Source organism: Danio rerio, chromosome 8 (genome assembly GCF_049306965.1).
Source record: "Danio rerio strain Tuebingen ecotype United States chromosome 8, GRCz12tu, whole genome shotgun sequence".
Taxonomy (NCBI): domain Eukaryota; kingdom Metazoa; phylum Chordata; class Actinopteri; order Cypriniformes; family Danionidae; genus Danio; species Danio rerio.
This window is the reverse complement of record NC_133183.1, coordinates 30,829,158-30,854,926: the sequence shown is the minus strand read 5'-3', so window position 1 is coordinate 30,854,926 and position 25,769 is coordinate 30,829,158. Positions and strand designations below refer to the sequence as shown.

Here is a 25,769-nt window from a genome sequence, read left to right as displayed (position 1 = left end):
ATAGAAAGTTGAGCAGATTTTTTCAATATTCATAGACAACTCAAAAAGCAATCTTGTCATGTCACAGCTCAGTGTTTCATTGAGATAGTTTTGACAGTGTATGTTTGGCTCTTTAAGAACCAGTAACTATTTGTATGCTACAGTATATATTTAGAAGAACAAAAAAATTTCAGCAAAATAAATAAAAAATAAAAACCTTTAAAGTTTAGACGTTCTATTATAGATAAATATATATATATATATATATATATATATATATATATATATATATATATATATATATATATATATATATATATATATATATATATAAAAGTTGCCTACCTTTTGAGTAAAGGGTGAGTAAATTGACATCAGGTTTTCTTTTTCTGTGGACTATGCCTTTATTAATGTATTAGTTAATGTCAAGACTAACATTATCAAATGCTAAAAACAATTAAACATGAATAAAAATCGCATGATTTTCCTGAATTCTTATACACAAAATGTAATCAAATGAATTCAAAAGTAAATTGAGGACTTTTATTTAAAAATGCTGGTATACTAATGAAAATGCAATAACATTTGTTTTGTAAACACTTTAAAAAAATAAGATGCTTTTCTTAAAGCAGTATCAAGCGGCAACTTCCCGCTCATCTTTGTGAAACCAATACAGTACAGTACAGTAACTGAAACTGCAATTTATCGAAACTACTCTAGTACTGGCTCCAAAATAGAGCAAATTTCTATTAACTCTAACGGTAAATTGGTCAACTTTACAACAACAAAAAAATGTGTTTACAGCCTATTACAAAAAAAGATTTGGTGTAAATAGCTAATATTAACCTTTGTAACAACTGTGGACAGCTAGGTCTTCCTGCTTTGCATCACGTCAGCTGATTCTAGGCACTGATCTCGACATGCTTTTCTTGCTTAGATTTTTTGTCTTGTTTCTAGTCTAAATATCTAAATGTTCTTATATCAAGAATACTATAACATATTGTCTTGTTTTGAGAAATAAAATGCCAATATTAAGTGAGTTTTTCCTTAAAACAAGCAAAATAATCTGCCAATGGGGTAAGTAAATTAATCTTGTTTTTTCTTTTGACGCAAGATTATTTTGCTTGAAAAACTCACTTAATATTGGCATATTATTTCTTATAACAAGACAATGTTTTGCTTATCTAGAAAATTCTTCTTGATTTAGGAATTTTCAGATATTTGGACTAGAAACAAGACAAAAAATCTAAGTATAGAAAAGCATTTTTGCAGTTTTTGCTTTTGTTTTATGTGGCTTTGCAGTCAATTACCTTTTGGAATTATTTCCTACAATAATCAGATAATATGACATGCTGTGCGCTTAATTGTGTTCATAAACCATTCAAGTCGCCTCCATTTCACTGACATTCTTATATAATTGTTAAAAAAATGTATTTGTATTATTTAAGATCATTTATTTATTAATTTTTAATTTTCTTTAGAACTTGTGTACCTGAAACACAGTTGGTTTTCATTGGTGCTAGTTGTTTGGGTTTCTAGAATTTATTAAACTTGCACAGAACTACAATCTCTATGTAAGCTTTTACAGACTGAACAGATCAACAGCATGCTTTTCTACCTCTCACATCCTCGTTTTCATGTTTTCGTGTTGCATTAAGTACGCTGTCGACTCTAACCAAGGTCTACATACAGACTGCATGTGTCTCTTGAAAGTGTGATCTCCTTCCTGGTGCTCTCTCTGAATGATGAGGCACGAAACTGGCAGGGCATGAAGAGCTCTTCTACCTGTTCTAATGCACCCGTGATGAAGGCCATAGCAGCTTCATGAATCAGCTGTCAGGGTGGAACATTACCTCCTGCAGCGTCCGACGTAACCGCAGCAGAAGAGTCTTTACCGCTGTGCAGTCCTGCTGCATCAGCCTGAACGGCAGCGCTTCCAACCCGGGCACAGCTTCATCATCACGGGACAGACAGAGAGACATTGGCCGCTGCTCCCTGGAACAATTAGAACAAAACAAACACTCTGTGAGCAAGATTTTTGGGGGTTTGACACTAGTAATTCAAAAGAAAAATAGATTTTCTGCATATACTGGCAAATGAGTGTGTGCACAATGCAATTTATAAGCATTTAATGCAATATCGATATCAAATCACATTCTCGTCTGATGGGGAATCAAACTGGAATTTAAATGCAAATAACTTCATTTTTAGCTTAAACTTTTTTTTATTATTATTAGAAACGTGTCTTCACTGGACTAAATTTTTTTAAACGTAGGTATACAGTAAGGAGGGTTTTTCCTCTACTACAAAATGGTAAGGTGACCATCTTATCCTTACAATCTGCCTTTGTTGGTGAAAATTACATTATAACACTGTAAGTGATGTAGGCTACTGATATTTTTATACATGTTGTAGAGAGTTTAAAGGTCACAAAGTGTTTTGATTTTTTTAATTTGATGTTTGATGTAAATCTCAATTGAAAAAAGAAGAGAAGGTCTTTTTAAAAAAAAGCAGCGAACGGCGTTTTGTTTGATCACACCTCTGTCAGTAAGAGCTCAATTACATCAAATGAAAATCAAAAAAAGAAGGGCAGGGCATGTCAGATACTAGAGAGCATTTGATGAGAAACGGAAGTATAAGGTGAGGTAAAAGAAAACAATGCTCCATTTAGGTGGAAGTGATAAACTACAAGCTTTACATGCTTATATCAGTTTTATATCTTCTAAACATGGGTTTTGCCATTGTTTTGTACCAAACTACCTTATAGATATCCTTGAATACTAACATACTGATACTAAAATCTAAAAAACGTTTATTCAGCACTTCTTTGTGGAGTACATTTTCTCTAGCTGCATCTAATTCGCACACAAGTGGGAAAACAGAGGTGGATCAAGTGTTCATTTGCAGGGATTCTAAAATAATGTTTTTTTTCTTGTCTTCATGGAGAACTTGAATAAACATTATGTTTGCCTTGTTACTTGTAAAATCAAAAAAAGGCTTAGTTTTTAAAATGTGTCAGTTTTGGAACTTTCCAGGTGCATTTTCTTTTCCAGCATTTTAACTTAACTACAATAAGTTTTTATAGTATTCTAGAGCAGTGGTCCCCAACCATTAGGCTGCGGACCGGTTCCGGTCCGTGGTTCAATTGGAACAGAGTTGCACAGGAAATCATTGGTTAATTTTGTTTTATTTATTATCTGAGTCTGAACGATTTTATATTTTGAAAAAATGGTTTATTGTAAAAAATGACTATTCTTTCGTTTACTCAAGCTTCCAAATTTAACCCACAAGCTAGCAAAATGAGTAAGAACCAGACGTCTTTAAAAAGTTCCTTTGCAAAGGGGAAAAGGCCCAGTGAAGGACCCATGAACTATCAAGGAATGGATCTGCAACCCGTTTGTCAATAAATCAGGTAAATCCACCATGTCTGTGTAAGAAGAAGATCAACTGATGGCGATCACAAATGAATGTTGGGCACCACTGCCCTAGAGTACAGTATAGTATTCTAAGCAAAACATTTTTATGCTATGTTTGCTCCAAGCCCAATAATGAATTAATGTCATTTACTCTCTTAAATTATTCATCTTAAATTTGTCATATTTCATCTTAAATTTATACTAATTTCAATTTCATCCATGTTCACTCATGAAGTGGTAATCTCATTGCATTTGGTTTTCATTTTATGTAAAAGCAAATATATGTTACTTCATTCATTCATGCCTTCCTTCATTTTCTTTTCAGCTTAGTCCCTTTATTAATAGGGGGTCGCCACAGTGGAATGAACCACCAACTTATCCAGCATATTATTGCGCAGCAGATGCCCTTCTAGCTGCAACCTATCTCCGGGAAACATCCATACACACTCATTCACACTCATACAGGACAGCCAATTTAGCTCACCCAATTCACCTGTACCGCATGTCTTTGGACTTAGACTGTGGGGGAAAGCGGAGCACCCGGAGGAGACTCACGCGAACACAGGGAGAACATGCAAACTCCACACAGAAACGCCAACTGACCCAGCCGAGGCTCGAACCAGTGACCTTCTTGCTGTGAGGCGACAGCACTACCTACTGTGCCACTGCATATGTAATTTATCTTATTTTATTTAAACTTTACAGACTTTGTCAAAGCAACTATTATGAAAGCAGCATTACATTTTCAGCACTTTATTAAATATCTGAGCACTTTTCAAATCTTAAAAACCCTAGATTGAAATATAAGCATTTTCAAAGATTTCCTGGATGAAAGACACCGTATGGAATACTTAAATGCCTTCTTAAATTGTTTACTTGGTGTTTTAAGTGCATGTTAGTAACATCTTAAATCCTCTAAACGGCAGTTTAGATTAATCAAAAGTTGTGACTGTCATGCACATCTTGTCAGGGTAGCACAGTTCTGTGATCGGAAATAAATGTCCTCCGAAAGGCCAGTGGGCACTCGAAGACCAAACTACAAACGATATTTATTAAACAGTAGTTTATAGTATTTAATGCAATAAACATTTCAATCACGTTTTCTTCTGACAGTGACTCATTCAGAATTAAAAATTCATTTAACTGACTACACTCTACTGACTACATCCATAAAATGTCTGTGCAGATGAACAGATCAATCATTCGCATAAAGTATGGGATCAAATTAAACTTGATTATGAGTGCTTCTTGAAAAAGACAGCAAGGCAAAGGTTCCGAGAGGAGAAAAGACCCTCTAGAGACACTCCAGAGGACAGTCTTACCCTCTTCATCAGGCTTTTCATTTGGTACAAGTGGATACTAATCTATATATAAACTCAGACTATTACACTGTTAGGAGGTTACAAAGCATTATTTATTCCAACATACTAAGATCTTTAGACTGGATGCCTTGGAGCTTAAATATTGCATAAATATCTAAATATCTACAAGTATTTATTCAACTTAACTTTTAGGAATTTCTTTCTTCTGTTGAACAAAATTATATTATTATAATGTTGGAGAAAAGCAGCCACTGGCACGCATATTAACAAAAATACTGAAGAAATCAAATGGTACCCCCTATAAAATATTAAAATTTAAATAAACAAAATCTGACAATTAAATTACAAAAACTGCGTTGCTTGTCATATTTAGAAATAAAAATAATCAAAAATTTAAATGAGTATTTAGTATCTAAATCTTTTATATTTTTAGCTCCAAATCTTAGCTGTTTTAGCTCATAATCAACCAATTTACTGTAAGTGCTACTCCCACACTCTTCAACACTACCAAGACGACCAATCAAAGAGCTACAATGTAGTTACATTTTAGTGAGGTGCGCATCAGAATCTGCATCAGCCAGGACGAAGAGTAGCAAAAGCCGGATCATCCACATGAAATGGACGCAGAAGTACAGTATAATTAGCCCTAAGGTGCTATATAGAAAAAGATAATAGCACAGATATAGGTGGTACATAGGAGCTATGTAGCACTTACGGTAAAGTGCTTCCCCTATGATTACAGCCACAGAACAACCTTTACTGCTTCAGTTTTTTCCTCAAGCAATATGATCTTCAGGAACTGCCATCTGTTTTTATCTCCATTACACATTGTATTGTCTTTGATAAAAATGCTAGCATGCCTGATCTACTACTGCAGTCTCCAGCTGATGGTCTCTGAGCCTCCACTGCATGCAGAAGGAACATTTGTCCTCCAATACTGATCATGTGCTGCATGATCGTAGACTTACCACATTAAGGCAGAAATAAGAAAAAAAAGTGATGGAGGAAAAAAAAAGCCCACACTCCGCCAAAAAAAAAAAAAAAAAAAAAAAAATCAAAATTCAAAATTATGAGTAATTTAAATAATTTTGATCAGATGCTGTTGCAGTTAGAAACAGTATAAACAGTGTAAAACTGTTGCTTTACCCTATTTTTAGAGTTTTAAACATTAGGGTTTCTTGTCAAGTTGTGTTTAAGCATTTGCAAAAAGATAAGATAGATAAATCATTCCAATATGGGGCTAAGCTCATGTGAACTGAAAATTTAAACATTTTAGAAATGTGCTAATTAACTAAATATTGTGTGAAAACAGCATTAATTGTGTTAATGGCTTTGTCACAAAGTGTTAATTAATTAATTATGTGCTAATTGTGTTTAGAGATTTGAAAATGTGACTATAGATTGAACAAATGTAGGTTAGCAATTGAGAAAAACTATATTTTTATGAAAGTGAATGGCACAGGTAACCAAACATAAGTGGAGAAAATAAGCACAAATTCAAAATGAAATAGAGTAACAAGCCATTTTAAGTGGATACTAATCCACATTATAAACATAATTAGAGGTTAAGAGGTTAGGTTTTCTAATCCACTAAGACCTTGACTGAATGACATGATATGTTCATGTAAGAAATCAATTTCAAGGGAATGATATCAGGAGGGAAAACGTGAACCCAAAAATGATGAACACAAAATCAAAGACTTACCACCATGAGTGAAGCAATTCTTTCTTCGAGACAAAATCTCGCCTTCATTTTTAAAAGAACAAAAGCCCACCGTATATCAATACCATATATCAAAGTTATCTTCAAAGGAAGCACAGGGTATTTGGACTGATAGAAATCTCTTATAGAGCTCCACAAAAAAAAAAAAAAAAACCCAGACGAGAGCTCTTGTTAATTACGCCACTTTGATTCTGCTTAACAGAAGGATCACACCACACTTCCAGACTTGTTTTTTATACGTTCGGATCGAATTTAATTCAAGTGCTTGAGAAATAATTAAGTATTTATGCTTTCTAAAAGTACAGCGATAACAGAAGATCAAAAGGAACCTCTAAGTTTTCGATTAGAATTAAGCATTGATTCCTGGGAACCCCTCCAATGATAGAGTCGCGGAGTCTGTAAACACAGTCGGTTTTCTAAACAAACGTCTGACACTTTTGTTGTCGTTTTTCATTACCGCTCTGTTTATTTCAGAGCCTTTGTTTTGAATGTCCTTGGAGTTGCAAGGGGGGAAAAAAAACTAAAGGTGAAATTTCACTTTGCTACTCTATGGCAGGTTACAAGTTTTCCATCTCACCACCTGTCAATTAATATCACCTTCCGAAACATCCTCTCAGAAAAATGGGAATGTGTTTTCTTGTTCCACATTCTATTGAATTGTTAAAAACATACTATCCATCCTGAAGGACACATTCAATTGTTTCTGCTTGGCGAATATGCGAATGATTTTATAAACGGCTTGTGTTGCTAAATGCCTCAGAAAGCAGAGACAGAATCCTGACTTATTCATGATCCTCATGCTGAGACGTGGCATAGGAGAAGAAGAGCTCATTCAACATACTCATTAAAATATTAGAGCCTTTATAACTCAGTGTCTGCACACACAAAATGCCAGAAGCAAAAGCATGCTTTTTTTTCCTTTTTGGCTTTGAAATCTAACTAATGCACCTAGCGCATTCCTCTAATATTGTCTTTTACTATGACACAGTCTACGAATGTATTTATCAAAAGATGACACAAAAAAAATGACTACACATTGATTACAATAGTAGAATTATGGAAACATATTGTTTATATACCTTAAAAGATAAAGAATTCAGAGTGAGCATGGTCAAATCAGTCACAAATGACTGTACATTGCATTTTAACAACTTGTCAGGTGTGTTTTGGAAAGTCTTGTTATTTTGTCGACAAGTCAACTCTTGTCTTCCTGTTGCTAGTGATGCTTCATGATTAAAAAAATAATAATGTTTTGTTTTAAATCAGTGGTTCAAAGAACGTGTCAAATTTGCAGGGTCAAATGATTTCAGTAAACAGAACATTGTTTCACAGATTTTACCTGATCTTGGATCAGTTTTATTGGTTTTATAAATGTTTTAATGAGACATTTTTAAAAATGAAAAGGAATAATGGTAAATTATAGTTAATAGTCTCTTGTTGGCCTGTTTAGCAGAGCCCAATATGGAATAAACCAACATAGGCTCATTATGAAAAAGTAGCTCTATATACGCTTCTGGTGATCGCAAATTATGTAGCCAAAAGTACATATGGCTGCATTTACACAAGAACAGCAGGCGCGAATGGCACTCGCAAGAGAAATTTGAGGAATTAAAAAGTGTCCCATAACTAACTGCTCCTTCTTTCTTTGATAAGTATAAGTCATGTGTCTTGTTCCTTGTTTGTTGTCTTGGTCATGAATTTCCTTTCTGATTGGTTGTGTCTTACAGTTTGGTACATATAGCCCACATGTTGCTTTTGTTTCTGGTCTAGCTTTGCTAGTGTAACCCTAGTGATAGTGAAATTAAACTTTATGGAGCGTGAACCGTTCGATTCAATTGTGTCAGAAAAAATCAGTGTGGAAAAGCACTGGGCTGCAAAAATGTCAAAAATTTACAACCGACCAACTCATTCATGTAGTAATACAACAATAGTAATATAAACAAATTTCTCAATTACTATAGTTTTTTACATATAAGATATGTTACATTACACCACCGATGACTGGGCTAAAATTCAAGATATTTCAAAGTATTTACTTTTATAGTACTCCCACCAGTTCTACACCCACCCACTCATACCGAGCAGGGATCGAACCGGTGATTCCTGCATGGGAATCGTATGCTCTAATGAGGAGGCTATGGGAATGGGGTTTTTGGGCTGCACTCGCCACTGGCCTTCATTACACACTACACTGAAATATGCAGTGTCCTTCATTAAAAGTAGTTGAAAATAATGCACTAATACACTTTAGTATGGTTCAAAAGCTTTTTACTACACTTTAAATCACTATTGTATTTTAGTTGAATTACTTGTGCGTGGGACCGGTGCAGTGCTTTGAAACAGTAGAAATGTATGTAATCGACGCCTAATCTCACAGACTAATACATTTTACTAGGCCACAAGGGTGTTTAAACCTTTAAATCAAAATTAGAAGCAGTCTATATGGCTATAGGCAAAAACTAAGCTTCAGACGTCACTGATTACATGATTATGCCAAAACGAATCAAGCTGTGGTACTCTGCTTCACTGCGAAATGTGTAATTTTTTGATACATGCTTCGAAGCCTCGGTGCACAACGTCACATCATTATGTAACCCTGCTATTTTGGTGAGCTTGTTCTTTTGTTTTGCCATGCCATGCCTCAATTTTGTTTAGTTATAAGTTTAGTTTTGGGGGGTTTGGAACATTGCACTTGGGTTTTTAAACTCCCCTCAGTGGATTGAACCATTACACAACTCTGAATTTCCTTTAGTTCTGGCACCTAAGGCAATAAACATGATTCTAAAACATTTTTCAAAAGAAAAACAAAATGCAATTTTCATGCAATTTCCTGACACATTAAAGCCACAGACCTGGCGTTAAATACCGCCTCTTATTAACAGAACTGTCAGTGTTATTGTTCTCTCTGAAAGGGGATGTTATTTACTTGACAGACATTCTATGTATCAGGTAATTATCTAGATTTAATCATTGATCACAATTTTACATGTCAGGGCTGCTATGATTTGCTTTAACAAGCATTGTGTTTGACTACAATAAGCTAGTAATTTAAAGTTGTGAAGTGGAGCCCACATCATGACAACACTTAGCTGCTGAAAAGAAATGGAGCTGCATTTGTGAATGATTTGGAGCAACTTTACATAGGCAGTGTGTAACACTAAAAGATATGCTCAGAGATTAAAAAAACACTTTATTTTAATGGAGTTTGGTGAAAGAAAGAAAAAGGTTTTCTATTGTTTTCAACAAACAGATTCAGAAATATTTATTGAGCATTATATCATTAGATGAAGGATTGTATGGCAATGGCAGCAAAAACAGATTTGCCTTCACATGAGATATTATACTTTAAAAGAAATTCAAATTTAAATATTTAACCTAAAATTATTATAAAATTTCAAAGTATTACAGATTCAACTGCATTTGATCAAATAAACACAGCCTGGTGAGCATAAAATATTCTGAAGCATATTATAAAATAACTATCATACTGAACCCATAATTTTCCCAACTTTAATCTATGTTACCAATTTCCTTAGAGAAGTCAGTCCTTTTTACACTATACTTCTCCTAGTCGTACATGGCTCTACAGTAATGGCACCAATTGTACAATCAATCAAAGTCTAATGATAAAATACTAGATGAAGTACTAGTTAATCACTCCAAACCTCCACCACAAGCACACACTGAGCAGGACATTTATCAGTGGTAACTTTGGAGAATAATAATCAATCACACGTTTTAGTTGAGCCGTTAACCACAATGCCCAATCAGAGGCATTTTTACCACTGGTGAAAATTTTATTTATTTTTTTATTGGATAGGTATGTATTTAGGTCAATACCAGATTACCTATTAGCTTCAGACCAAATGATATGGTTACCGATACTTCCTCAAATGAGTGTTTACATAGTGGAATGTCTGAAAACCATCATATGCTGTACAGTGCAGAACAAAGATGGCAACATCATTAATATAAAAAAAATGTTTACTAAACAAACATGCCATGCAACTCAAACCATGTGCAGTATTTGTTATATTTATACTTTATGCACATACTTTTGTAAACTTTAATAATATTAATTTAGTTTTAAAAAGATTGTTAAAATAAAGTTAATTTGATTCAACTTAATTGAAAACAACTATTTCTTTAGACTGTACAAATCTGCTTTTACAGTATGCTCATGATCAGTGTTGGGCACATTACTTTAAAAAGTTATTAATTATAGTTACTAGTTACTTCTCTCAAAAAGGTAACCAAGTTACACAATTATAAAAGTAACATTACCAGGGAAAGTAACTTTTAAAGTGTTACAAATATAAAATATTGTACACTAATCTACAAAATTTTAACGTTGTTGTGGAACATTGTGAGAGACGGCCATCTAATTCAACATATAATTATATTATCATTACTATAGTTGCACAATAAAACACAATAGATGGTTTGGAACATTAAGTATTTATTGAACAGATAAGTTTTAGTTGCTTTGATGTTGCGGCTTCGTCTACTCCTTTAGTAGCAGAACTCACGTTATCACCTGTATTTTTAACCACTAATTTTGTGCCAGCATATGACGACGTGAGGTCCAACACTGTTGTCTTTCACCACAACAAAGAAAAAGTAGTGTTTATATTTCTAGTTTGAAAACGCTACCTTAGAACTTTAATTTGCCATCGTTCTGTCTCCTGGTCGTTGGTGTGTGCCACTGGCTGTGTGTGTGCTTGTGTGTGGACATCCGCACTACTCTGCCTCTAAAAGGCGAACAATGGACAGTACTCTAAGCGAATGATCGCATTCTCAGTTACACAACAGACACAGCAATCATCATCAATAGTTGGTTATGTGTCCCGCCCCAACCCCGAACACACACACACACACACCCACCCCAGAGAAAGAGAGATCCTATGGCTGAGAGAGAGAGAGAGAGAGACGCTGCTTGCATGAAAACCGATTCGGTCTTCTCAATTATAGTAACGAGCAATTTTTTTTGACACTAACGGTAACGGTGTTGTAGTGGGGGAAGCGGTCATTTATTTGATTACTTGTTCCTGAAATAAGTAGTGCCATTAGTGAATCTGTTTATTCATAGTGCCGTTATTTCGATCACTGCTGATGATACACTGGGGCGACTTTGAGCAATGTTGCCAGGCAATAATTCAGAGCGATGTTGCTTGGCTACTTTTCTAATAAAATAGGCAACAATCATATTATACAATAATACACCCTGTGTCTCACCTGGTTGCCCATTTCCCAAAGTTTCCCACCAACATTTCTCAAAAAGCTGCCATATGCATCATTAGCATCAGTAAGACAACAAAGTAAACCGTCTCATGGTGGCTCAAGAAACAATAACTTAATTTAAATGCTGCTATGTCTATGAAATCTAATTAACCCGCAAGACAGGAACATACAGCAGCCATTGACTGTAATTCTGATGATGATTTTCTCTATCCTATTTGAGTCACATTTAATTTATAATGATGAACCCCTTAAAATAATGCCCATATGCAGCTCACAAAGTTTTGGCAAAAAGCCTATATATTATTTATGACACCACAAAATCCGTTCATATTTTGTAGAGGCAATACTGTTATTAATCAGATCTTGGGAAACACTTTGCCACAAGATGTACCTAAAAGCTGCTGACCTCAGGGCCTTTCCATTATGCTTCAGTTGCAGCTTTGTCTGAACACTTACACTAAGAGTAACACCTACATAGCGTAATCATCAAGTCACCTGATCAGCCCGCTACATAAATACCCATTATCACCTCATTTCTGGCCGTGATCTGTTTATGCAGCCGCAAACACAGTGTCTAAATTTGATCTTTTATGCATATGACCTCCGCTTAGCAGGCTGTCCCCCCCCCCTGCGTGAGCTCTCATTTAGAGCCAGCATGTTATTTAAAGTTGTTGAGAGGCAAAGCACTGGAGTTCTGTACTGGCATCTGTCAGATGTAAAAGACTCCCTTCAGGTGAGCCCACGTTTTGTATTACATCTATTAGCACCGTTTTCTCATCAGGCCATTAGCATCCTCATTAGCATTAGGCAAGACTGGCCCTTTGTTCTTTTAATCACATATTAACTTTGCACTAGAGGAGCTGAGTTCCATCCATGTTGCACACACACACAAGTTGGATATGAGAGATCTGAATGCGTCGCTTGCAGGATCAGTGTTTAGATCAGAGAAACCGTCGCTGTTGTTGCTAGTACAATTACTTTAATAGGTTGGAATCAAAAACGTACACCTTGCTTGGCTGAGGAATGAGGGAGACACAAAAGAGAGACTGTTGTGAACATGCAGAGAGTCTATAAGATGCATTCATCTTGGACTGTGACCATGAATGAAAGAGGGAAATGGAGAGTGGAGAGAGGTATTAAATGAATTTGCATGATCTTCGCTGCCAGGCACAGACATATTTTCACACTAGAGGTGGGCATATGACCAAAAATCTTATATCATAGTATGAGTAATTTTATATCATGGCAACATTATGATTCACAATAGTGGAATTTTTACAGGAAAGTCCCCCTCAAAATGCTAATGCACTACCACCATCAATATTGTGAAGAGTTATTGCAATTTAAAACCACATTTTTAATATAATCTAGAAAATAAATTCTGAGTTCCAGAGTTTCTCCTGATTAATTTGGTATGGGTTTGAGTAAAAATGTAATATTTGTTTTATTTTTATGGTCTGACAACATTTGTACAAATTTCAAATAAAATACTGCAATTTACAGCATTTTTTCCTTGAAAATAAGAATTAGCCTGAATAACATTTTCTTTAATTCATTAATCATCAAACATTGACTATGTTAACATGGACGTCAGTAATCAAAATATTTGCCTTCATTTAAATAAGACAATAAAATGATTAAGGTGTTTACAGGAGTTGCTTATTAAATGTTCCTTTCATGATTTCGTTCTACATGTTATAGCAAATACTGTACTTCGATTAACGTCACAGCCCTATGCACATTTCCTCCAGAGTTTCATGTAACTTCGGGTGTTGCATTTTTAATTTGACAACTTTAACCACAGTTTGGCACTTTAATTTTTATTCAGGAACATTTCATGCATGCCCCCCATGACGAACAAGATATTGGATGCAAGTATGAACTGCTGGAAGAGTGTTGTTTTAATTGAATTTAATACCTTATGCCGTATGGGGAAAAAACCCTCAGCATTTTGAGATGCAGGCATACATGGTCCTTCACTGACTCAGTAGGTGCAGAGTATAGTGTCAAGCAGCATGCGTGTATAGACTATCCCTTCACAAAATGCAGTGAAAATCCTACATGGCGCAAATAGTGTGCTAATAGATGCTAAAAGATGTTTACAAGTCTGTACTGCAGTTCAATAATGCGACAAAAATTGGTATACTCCACATGTGTTAATTCGATTTATGTTTAGTTTGATTATGACCTTAATCAAATTAAATTAATTTTAAAAAATAAATAAATAATATATATATATATATATATATATATATTTTAAAAAATAAATAAATATTTTTTATAAAATAAATAAATAAAACAATAATAATAATATAAATTTTTAAATTAATCGTTGTTTACTTGGTAGATTCTTAATCAGTGTATTGTCTTAATCCTATTAAAATCCCTGTGTCCCAGTACCCAATGTCTTGTTTTAAACATGTTTCATACCCACAAAAAATATAATAAATTATAAAACATAAATATTAAGGGGCAAAAAACTGAGTATATGCTTTCTAGACATCACATTGGTATCAGCCTTTTAAAAAAACAAAGCAACATTAGTTCACTAATTTACTATCATTGCAAATTAACAATTCACTTTTCTGTCCTCATTTCTTTATGCCACTGGCCATTTGGTTTATCCAAGCTAGATGATTTGACATGAACACAACAGACTGCAACAAATTGCTCAAGTCCTATGAATGCAAGGATTTCTGGCAGCAGTGGTAGAAGTCAACAGTTTTCACACTGCCGTCAACCATCTCCCTCAAACCCATTTTTGAGCTTTGACTCATTTTTATTATGACGTCTAGCTTTAGGCCAGGATCGGCCTAACCTCTCCGATGACATCATCTCTGTTTATTTGTTTATTCTGAACTTTTCAACCAAGAACATCTGAAAAGCTTAAACGTGTTGATTTTGCTCATTACGTGACGTCCCTCGTGGCTTAATTGTGGTTTATTTATTTCTAGCAGGAAATTAAGTGATGTCAGAGAATATGCGCTAGTAGTTTCTGGCGGTTTGTTGACATTAAAGCAATGTTTCAGGATGATCAAATATTTATGCCTATTTGGAAGATTCATTTGTCACGTCTTACATGTACAGGGTTTGTTAAAAGATAAAATTTAAGTGCAGTTTAATACAAAATCCTTGTTTCTCCCCTCATAAATTTTAATATCTAAAAATTTTAGTTACTCTGTTATGGAACAACTTTTTATTTTCTATTAGATAGAAACGTTTCCTACTGTACAGTAGATCTGCATGATCCATTGTTAAAATATACTTGAATTCAACTCCTAATGACCTTATTTACGACAGACTTTGATTTAACAAAAATGATCACAATGGACTTTCAGATCTGCAATCATGTTGCCGATAACTCAGAGAAAATGGTTGTAATGTATAGCTATGAAACAACTTTAGGGGCCGTTTACACAACAATTTTTTCAGCCATAAACAGGAAAGTTTTTATGCATTTTGCATGTTCGTTAACATGACAACAACGTTTTTGTGACTGAAAACGGTTTAAAAGAAAGTTTTATTCTCTTTGAAAAACAATGACGTCATGCTCATGAATAGTATGTGCTTAATATACACTTAATTTAATCTTCTGTCAGGTTAATTTAATCACTGTGAGGGTGAGAAGGACACTGGTCCTCATATGGTCTCAAAAAAAACTTTTGCAGAAATCGTAATTTGCATGCTATCTTCATTAAATGTGAAATATAAACTCAAAAGACACTTGGCTTTCAAGACATTTTTTTCTAGGTTATTACAATAATGTTTTCCTTTGTTTAAATAAGAAAAAACAAATATTGAACACAGTACAATTTTTGTTTCTTATTACCTTTATGTGTACACCTTTTTTATATTTTTGAGCATTAAACCATCTAGATCAGGGGTGGGCAAACTTGATCCTGGAGTGCCAGTGTCCTGCATAGTTTAGCTCCAACACTAATCAAAAACACCTGAACATGCTAATCAGTGTTGTTCACAAAAAATCTATAAGCAGGTGTGTTAGAGTTGGAGCTAAACTGTGCAGGACACCAGCCCTCCAGGAACCAGTTTGCCCACCCCTGATCTAGATGGACCATAATAAAACTCAAAGTGTCTTCTTTCCAATGATTCCTATTATTCGTTTGTTTGTAGTTCACTGGGGTCAAGAACTGTTACTAAGTTAGGTATGTGTAAATCCCCATTAGTGGGTGCTGGCTAACAGATTAATAGCATGTGCAAACAAACATACCCAAAACGGTGGAGTATGTGGTAGTGTTGTGCTTCAAGTGTTTCCTAATGGTTGATCGGCAAAGCGTAGATTGACTTTAAATTACAAAAAAATGGAGACCACTTGGTGAGGACAGCAGCGCCATCAACGACGACATGTCATATAGTCTTTTGTCTTTCCAACAACTAAATATTGTTACTTCTGTGCTTAAACAAATCTAATTATCAGATAAATTTACTGTTTGGATTAACACTGATGTCTACAGAAGCAACAAAAAAAAGTGTAAACAAGCAAGGGATAATCAACAGCTTGCTGTGCGTTAAAAGATTAATGCACAACATGGAGTCGAAGGCCCACAAGACGGGTGCCTCCGTTCTCTCTGACCACCTAAAGCACAGGTGTCAAACTCAGTTCCAAAAGGGCCGCAGCTCTGCACAGTTTAGTTCCAACCCTAATTAAACACACCTGATCAAACTAATTGAGTTCTTCAGGCTTGTTTGAAACCTACAGGTAAGTGTGTTGGAGCAGGGTTGGAACTAAACTGTGCATGGCTTCGGCCCTCCAGGAATTGAGTTTGACACCCCTGATCTGGAGCTTCCAAAATGTTTAAAGCCACGCTATCCTTATACATAAACAGCCAATTTGACTTTAAAATAACTGTTCTCGCTTGAAAAACTTTTAAAATTAGATTTTTTGTGGCACAACTGATGAGTATTTTTAAAATTTTGCAGATTTCCCATATGCCATTAATAATCTTCATTGGTTGTCTTTGCAGCATGTGTGATTTGCTGTTGTAACTACAAATGTTTGGTAGACGCGTACTCATTTTAAACTGTGATCAAAACTGACTGGAGCTACCTGTGCGTTTCAATAAAAATAATGCACACCTTCCAGCCAATTAGAATTAGGAATTTCAACGGACCTTCAAATAAAGAAAATTAAATCACATTTAAAAGTAACCTGGCTCTTTCATAGTTTTTGGGTTAACTATCCTGTTAGGACTAAGAACTGCTTGTGTTTTAGAGTTCTATATCTTGTGGATGCAGAGCAGGCCTAACACTGTGTGTCCAATCAGTGATGTCACAATGTGCGACAACAATGGATTCTGCCACTATGATTCAGCTGGAGCCTCAGGAGACTCTCCTCGAGCCAGACCTCACACACACACAGACTGCAGTGAAATCAACATGACGACACAATTGAGAGTGTGATCAAAGGTTAGAAATAATCACACCCCCAACTCTACGCTTCAGAGAAACAGTCTGACTGGCACAGAGTCATTAGTTATGCTCAAGCTTAAAAAGTGCAGCGCTCCTTTGGGTCACACCAGAGTTTTCTTGAAAGTCCCCTCATGCTCTCTTTCTCTGAATCACCTTGACAGACTTGGGTAAGGAGACTGGGGAAAGTAGCACAAGGCCAGACAGGCTGCCTTCTGTTGTGCAGGACCACAGCTTGTGGAAAGCTGAGGATTCTGCCCCCTGCTGAAGAAAACCTGCTCCTGAAGGACACAGCAGAGAGAGAGATAGACAGAAGGAGAGAGAGACTATAGAGTTCTATAGAGTGCTCTCTCTTTCTTGGCTAAAGATGCATTCATCTTCGAGTTTGATTTAATAGATTCATTTTTTAATTTTTATTTTGCAGGCTCTTTATCCCAGTGTATTTTTGTTTATGAATTATAAAGCACTATGGGATGTGGAAAACCTCTACATAAACCTGGACATAATCAGCAAGACTATTGCAAATATTGCTATAATCATTTTTGCCTCACAAGAAGTCACATTCAAGACTTGTGATTGCCTGTTTGCTGCAGATGTCCCACCTTCATCTGACAAGCTCATGATCACAGGATCAAAGCCTAAATTACCAGAGAAAGCTGATGATCAGCGTCATGATAACAACAAAGCCTGATTGGACTGGATTGGTTTTGTCAGTTCAAAACTAAGGCACAATCCCAATTCTACACCTTAGTCCTTCCTCTTACCGTTACCCTTCCCCTTAAGCTAAAGAGAATTGGGACACCCACCCCTTCACATGAACAGAGATTTTTCAGGATCACACTTGAATCCAAGGGGTACAAAAAATTCCCAGAATACACCATCAACAATGGCAGCATGGCCGCACATGGAAGTCAGGAGATGCACTAATTAGTATTTTTCGTCATTATTGGCTTTGGTGATGTCCTGAAGACAAATACCAAAAAAATAACACACATTGATTAACTACAGCAGACGCCATCGTCAATCTCATATGAAGATATCACGATGACATACTGTATGACAACATAAAAAATTATCTGCATTTATAAATTTCATTAAACTACCAAAAACACTGCATTTCATATGCCAGGCCAGCACTGTCAACTTGTTAGTGAGCAGTACCTTTAGTGAAGTGACAATGTTCAAACGGTGACTCTGCATTGGTGTACATGTAGAATGCTGTGTATTTAACATGCGTCTTGGATGTTGGTTGGTGAAGTATATTCACACTTTGCTGATGAAGCATTAGCAAACACCTGTACAACAAAAACACTGGAGTATGTTGGAATGTTTTATGTTTTTTTATGGGTTCTTTAATCAACACCATTTTAAATGCATATTATCCACGCATGACATTATACATTTCAAAGGCATTAGCGTGTTTGCTTACACAGACATGGCAACAGTGGCATTTTTCAAAAACTTCCACTTTGAAAATTGTTTTCAAATGTATTAGTTTTCAGTCATTGAAACGTAGTTGATGTGAAAACAATAAGACGTTTCTCCATTTTGCCTGAATTCATTAACAAAAAACGTATCAACAGAACAAACCAAATCTGATTTAGAGAAAGTGTGCAAGGAACCAGAATGAGTCTTATGAACAATTACCCTTTTCCCCCTTAAAATGACCTTGCTGATAGTAGAACTAAATCAGATCAAACCGGAATAAAAATGTGGCCACATTGTTCCTTACATAATGTAAGAAAAAAATTATATTGATATGTTTCAGTATTTCAGTCTTTTAATTTAAACTGTGCTTCTTTCAGTGTGAAAACTAAGAGAGAAAACCAATAATAAACCTTTGCACTGTCTTCTCCAGCACCGCTAAGATGAACTGAGCTCTTTTTTTCTAGCTCTTTCTGTAGCTTCATCTTTCTGCCTCCCTTCACAGAGCAAAACACTTCCTTCTGCCTCTCTTCAGAGCTGTAAAATGGGCTCGAGCTGCGTCGCTGAGCGAGAAAAACATAACACGAGCTGCGGTGCATCAGTCTAGCTGACGGCTGATGCGTTTTCCACACCAACAGCCCAGATTTCGCCTTGGGATAATATATCTTGTCACTTAGTCAGGGTGCAGGATTATAACCCATCAAACAGTGCATCCTCGACTCTGAGCTGAGCTGAGTCACAGCAGAAAACAGGCCTCGCAGCCACTGTCCATTAAAGACATCTATACTCGCTGACACCTCCACACCATAATGACACTATACCGCAATCCCAGGCATCTCCTCTGAATGATGAATTTGACAAAACGTGAGAAAAAGCCAACTACTTTACTTCTTTTGAGTTTCATTATAACCAACGCTGGGTGAGTTATTAGATGCTAAGAGCATGGAAGGAAAGATAAAGTTTCGTTATTATTTAGCCAGGCAAATGTTGTTTTAAAGCAGTGTGCTGGCGTTATATGGAATAAAATTTTGTTTTTTACAATATAGTTTATTTTGATTGTGGTTGGAAGAATTGTAATAAATTATGGAATAAAACCAATGTCCAATATTTCGTTCATAAATAAAATTCACGCATCTGTAATTATAAAAACAAAAAGAAAAATGGAACGTACTCGTAATTTTACAAGGGTACAATTCCAAAATCTTCGACCAGAACAGACACAGATAAAACATTTTCTTTGTTTGTTTGTGTGATGAATGTACTTTGCAACATTTTAAAATGTATTTTTCTAAGAGCATCCCTCACTCAAGCCTTCAGTCACATGATCATTCAAAAGAACAAACTGACAAAAAAAAACTGCGTTAATAAAAAAATGTAAAACATTTTCACAAACACTAAGTTTAAAAGAAACGTTTTTTTATTTACAGATAAAGGATACAGATAAAGACATTTATACAAATTTAAATTAATATTCTCTTTTGTTCAACCAAATAGCTTTTAACATACTAAACAAAAACGTTTTCCAGTTAAAAATAATAATTTTAATAATTCAGCATATCTATTTTACGCTAACCAATTCATATGGGGTTTCAGGGTCATTGCTTTACGCAGGGCTTGTCTGAAGTAGGAGCTGATGCGATCGTCATAGCAGTGGTCAGCCAATGAAATTAGTCTGCACTTGGCTACTGTCTGAGCTGAGGTATTTGCATAAAGTGATCTGATTGGCTGACGCTTCTGTTGGCGCTTGAAAAGTTGAGAAATTCACAATTTCTGCAGTGAGCAATGACATTGAAGATGGATCCAAAATTCAGTTCAGCAGACACCCCATGTGAATGGGGTGTTAGTTTCCATGCAGCTTCACAGTTATATTGACCACTATTAAAATTTAAGCGGTTAATTCTTTTTAGTTTATGTTTGTCAAGTGGCCAATTTCAGAGATAAACTACATTTATCATTCATTTTTTTAGTTTTGTCTTTTATAATGCTGCAAACTACTACCAGACGTTAGTGCAATGGACAGTTCTCAATTATGATGTACAACAACCCAGTTGTTTTGTACCAAATCTACTAAAGGGTAAGTTCACCCAAAAACAAAATTATGGTACTAATTACTTACCCCAATGTATTCCAAACGCCTTAGACCATTGATCATCTTCAAAACAGAACACACAAATTCTGAGAGCTCTCTAATACGCAATAGACAAAAACAGTACCAAGAAATACAGAAAGGGAACCAAGAATATTGTCAAAACAGTTAATGTGATATCAGTTCAACTGAAAATCAGGGTCATGCATTCTAATGCCCATAGTAAATGTGTACCCTGATATGATGAAGACATAAGTTTAGAAAGTTGTTTTTACAGTTTTTTGTTTTTGTGCCACAAAACTGTCCAAAAGTTTTTGGACTTCAAACATCTGTGGACCATTGCTGTCAGTTAAGGGTCAGAAATCTAATGTCAAAGTAGAGATCTAATGTAAAAAAAAATCTTAATTTTGAGTTCCAAAGATAAATCAATGTCTCTGGGATTAGAACAATTTTTACTTTTCAGGATGAACTAACCCTTCAAGTAACTCCAAAGAATTATGACACGTTGACCTAAATGAACATTAAAGTCTATGTTGCAAAATATCTGTACGGAACCTGTATAGGGTTTTGGGACACATATGGAAGGTGACCCGAACAGAACTGAAAATTTTATGTATGCGCAGTTCATGCATGTGCACAAGAAATAAAAAAAAAACAACAACACTGTGCCCATTTAAAACCCATATGCTGCTAAGTAAATGTTTTTATGAACCATGTCTTTAAATGCTGTCAACGCAGAATTACAAATAATGACTTGTATGGAGAAACTAGCACTGCATAAACAGAATTAGCCAGGCTGGCAATAAAAAAAAAAGCACAAACTCTTGTCAATAACAAGGTCAGACAATCATAGCACAATTTGTGAGATTTTAAACATCATGAGAACAGAACAGCCCTGTGGTGCCATAAACTCAAAAAATAAATACAGAACTTCCTCGGATGCAACATAAAATAGGCGCACAGGGCTACTCGGTGAGAAATCTCATTGAAAACTGTGTCAAAGATATCAAGACAAGGTCATTCAATCACCACCTGCTGACAAGGCGAAAATACGCTTTCCAGAAGCAGCACGGCTTTTATGAGGCATTCGGTACCTCAAATATACTATAAAATGCCATATAACGGTGTGGGTTTGGAAAAGTACATCTCATAACCTTCTAGCAATATAAAATAATATTTGCCACAGCGGTGTTGCATTTAAAAATTAAACGTTACACAGAAAACAACACGTCCGGCATTTATTACAAGTAGCTGACATGTACGTAGTTAGTTTGGGCACATTCCGTATTCATTTCAAAATAAACCCCAGTCTATTTTAGGGCATGCTCTAAAAACTGTACAAATAATTATAAGGTCAGGAAATGTATTCAATTTTCTAGGCTAATTTCCATGCTAATATAATTTGCTCTGTGTCCACATGGGATTTCTCTGGTTTTGAAATGACTCTGCTGTCATTACGCACAAGGATGAATTTGCCAGTCAGATTAGACTGAGGGTTTGAGAGAACATTATCAACTCGTAGAAATTGTCAGCGCAGTCAATGCCCATGTCAATGCATCAGAGAAACTTTGATAGTTTAGGGAACAAGATGCAAAACAGTGAGGGAAAAAAATAGGGCTTGCATCCGCAGAGAACAAAACTGTATAAATTATTTTAATCTCGATTCAAAATCGTGATTTTGTTTCTCAGCAAGCTAGTTAGTGACCGCTATAGTTTACTTGGTGCTTTGTGAATTCATTTAAATCAAACTCATTCAAATTTGTCTGTATGACAATCCCACAAATCACTAGTGATGCTCTAAAGTGAAAATTCTGTCTAGTATTGAAGTTTGCTTTTTTCAGACATTTAAACTGTAAATGAAAATACTATATATTTATCACTATATGAATAGGTACGTTATTTCATTTTCCACTTCTAAATGTTGATAAAAGTTTGATTGCACAATCCTGTTGCCTAAAAGTCAGTACATCTCTACAGTATTAAAAAAACCTTTTGGTTTTAGAGGTTTTCTTTGTTTTGTCTTGTTAGGTTTGGTCAAAACAATAACAGTGTGGATGCTAAGCAAACCAGGGCTAAAATACATATTGCACGACTGGTGTTTCACAAAAGAAAAGTAAAATAGTCTTTGAATGCTGTTAATTAATGGATGTCAATGTTCTTTTTGGTTGAGCTGTCACTCTATAAAACTTAGAAGTGTTAAATATTTTTTTAAACTGGGTTGACTTTGAACAAAATAAGAATTTATGGTCTCTACCATGCACTGCTGGCACATTTTCTTCCAGTTAGGTTATAACCACATCAAGACTTTTATAAATGTGAAGGATTAACAATAGCAGTTTTCAGGTTTTCCAGGTTTAGTATTTTATTTTATATTATTGAATATTATATTTGGATTGGACACAGGTACTTTTGCTACAGTACTTTTTTTTTTCAAACTTACTGAAAATAATAATTAAAAAAAAGTTTGTTTGCTAAATATTCAATTCATGTTCCATATTTCAGAGTGTTAATAAAGATAAAATAAAAGTAAAGGTAACCTTGGTTATTTATGAATACTTACTAAATCTATTTACTTTCGTAATAGAAGGTTTAGAGCAGGGCTTTTCAATTGGCGGCCCACGGGCTGAAGATATCAAAAATAAATTTAGTTCAGCTAAAAAAACAGTCGCTATAGTAATGATGTGGCCATTCAAAAAGCCACATTGTACAATTCAGTGATGTTATGTAGTTTCAAAATACTACAAATTGATGTTTTATTGTAGAAAAAGTCAACGTGGGTGTCTTTATAAACACAAATATAGCATATGGGCTCTTATATGCTGTTGTGTCATTACTTATATTGCAAGTCATATCTCTCCGGCCCCTCATTTGGAATGCTTTTCATGAACTGGCCCTCATAACAAACTAATTGAATAGCCCTGGTTTAGCGACTTAATAATAATAATAATAATAATAATAATAATAATAATAACAACAACAACAACTATTATTATTATTATTTTAAATATGTCTAATTAAATTTCACTTTTTTTTTTACACTTTATCCAAACATATATTTTTAAAATAAAATATTTTTCAAAGAGAGAGAAAGAGAGAGAATTTGGAATTTATTGCCATATCAGCTTCTCTAGCTATGTCATGGCAAAAAAGATTTTCTTATTTCACATTTTCTTTAATTAAAAAAATAAATTCTAATAATTAATAGTCATCAACAGCAATAAATAATACACAAGATAAAATCCATAAATAATAATAATGATAGTATATACAATAAAAAAACAGTTTAAGGTTTACTTTTGAGCATTTTTTTTTTACAATTTCAGAAGGATTCACATTAAAAAATATTTAATTTAAATTCTTTCCAGATAAAATTGTTTGTGACACAACATTAAAAATAAGGCATTCCACAAAATATGTTTAACAGTTTGGTTTCTCAAATAGGCATATTAAAAATATATATATAAAGGATTGTGTGACACTAAAGACTAAGAATAATGACAACTAAAAATGCTGTTTTACTTCAAGAACAAACACTAAAATAGAACATAATAAATAAAGAGATTGCCAAGCATTGTTACAGTGTGTAAGAATTATAGAATTTTTTGCACTAACACAATGTAGGGAAAAAAAACTCTGACAATGCAAGAGAAAGTGTGCAGGCAAATGTTGGTTGATAACTCAGCAATTCTGTTCAGTTCAAGAAGCAAACTGGATGTGGCTTGCACCAGGTAAATACCATTAAAACAGACATTTTACATTATCTCCTATGTCGAAGCATTTATGTCTGTGAAACTGAAAGTTCTTCTGAAGAAAAAAAACATACCTGAAGAAGGGCTCTCTGGGGTCTCTTCCAAGGGTCCGGTCAGTGGAGGCATCCAGCGGTGAGAGCAACAGGTTGAGGCATGAAGCAAGAGACTGACTTGAATCCTCCCGAGATGCTGCAAAAGCACAAACAAGCAAACTTTCAGGATCACCAAGAGCTTTGCTTCCTTAAAAAATAAAAGATCAAGAGACTCATTTAGAATTTAAAGGGGTCATGCCAAATTTGCCTTGCTCTTGACATGAAAGGTTTTAGTTCAATTAAATCATTCTTAAAATGTCAACATTCTCATTTAGGTTTTTTTTCTTTCTGATTATTGTATATTTAAGGTTGTAGTCATATTTAATTATAGCCAAGTTGTGAACATAATTGGGGACTAGTTCATTTGAGTTTGTTAACAGTTTAAAAATTGGATTTTGTAAAGAGATGCTGTATTATATTCTGTATTTTTCTTAAGAATTAATAAAACTGTTAATCACTAAAATTATAAACAAAGCATTTGTCTAAACCAGCTGTAAAAATGACTCGTTAGCAAATAATGTGGCATGTGACATCACAGTGGTAGATTTGTTTATTTATTTATTTATTTATTTAATCTGCCTCCAAAGTTCAAACTCAACCCATTGACACGCAATGGCACACACTTGCCTACATCAGATGCATGCTTCATGTCGCATCTAAAGTAAACAGAAGAGATTGTAGTCTAGAGTGGAAACTATATACAAATGAATGTTCAAACTTTGGCTTTGATGCATCTGGTTTAAACGTTTGCATCTCCGTAAGACTCTATAAGGATTCTCAGGGACAAATGAACGGTTTATTCTAAATTGTGTCACGAATTTGGAAGATTACATGCTTTCCTCAGAGCATCTGATTGCAGGTTGTTTTGTAAGTGAGGCACAGTGTAATGGAGAAATCGTTAAGTGAATTTTGTTGAAAGAACTGTTGTACTGCTGGACTGGATCTGACAACAGCTGCATTACATATGTTATTTATAAGTTATTATTTTTATAATGCTTTTTCTGTGAATTATGGTTGACCCAAAAATTTGAATTCTGTCATCACTTACGCATCATTTACTTGTTCCAAACCTGTTTGAGTTTCTTTCTTCTACTGAACACAAAGGAAGATATATTGAAGAATGCTGGGAAAAAACAGCTGGTTAGTCGGACCTGTACTACAAGGAACACATCCTAGGCTAGTAATAAAAGAGACATTGGACACTAACCTAACCGTAGACAACTCAATGAAAAAACCATTAGGAAAATCAAGCATTATCTAAATTTTCCCTTTAAAACTAGTGCACAAAAAATAAAATAACAAATCCAGCTGA

General features: G+C 34.8%; 1 protein-coding gene across 12 annotated transcripts in view; it reads right to left on the bottom strand.

Moving 5' to 3' along the window:
- ccser1 (coiled-coil serine-rich protein 1) overlaps positions 1–25,769 on the bottom strand; it is a 149,147-nt gene that overhangs the window by 99,335 nt on the left and 24,043 nt on the right. For 11 of the 12 annotated variants that reach the window (XM_068218492.2, XM_009304062.5, XM_001335233.10 and 8 more), the window contains exons 5-6: positions 24,440–24,554; positions 1,833–1,974 (exon numbers count right to left, since the gene is read on the bottom strand). In XM_068218492.2, the coding sequence (XP_068074593.2) occupies positions 1,833–1,974; positions 24,440–24,554 (257 nt within the window). Of the gene's footprint in view, positions 1–349; positions 926–1,249; positions 1,975–24,439; positions 24,555–25,769 lie in introns of those variants that run through there. The other variant, XR_012384424.1, reaches the window with a different exon arrangement.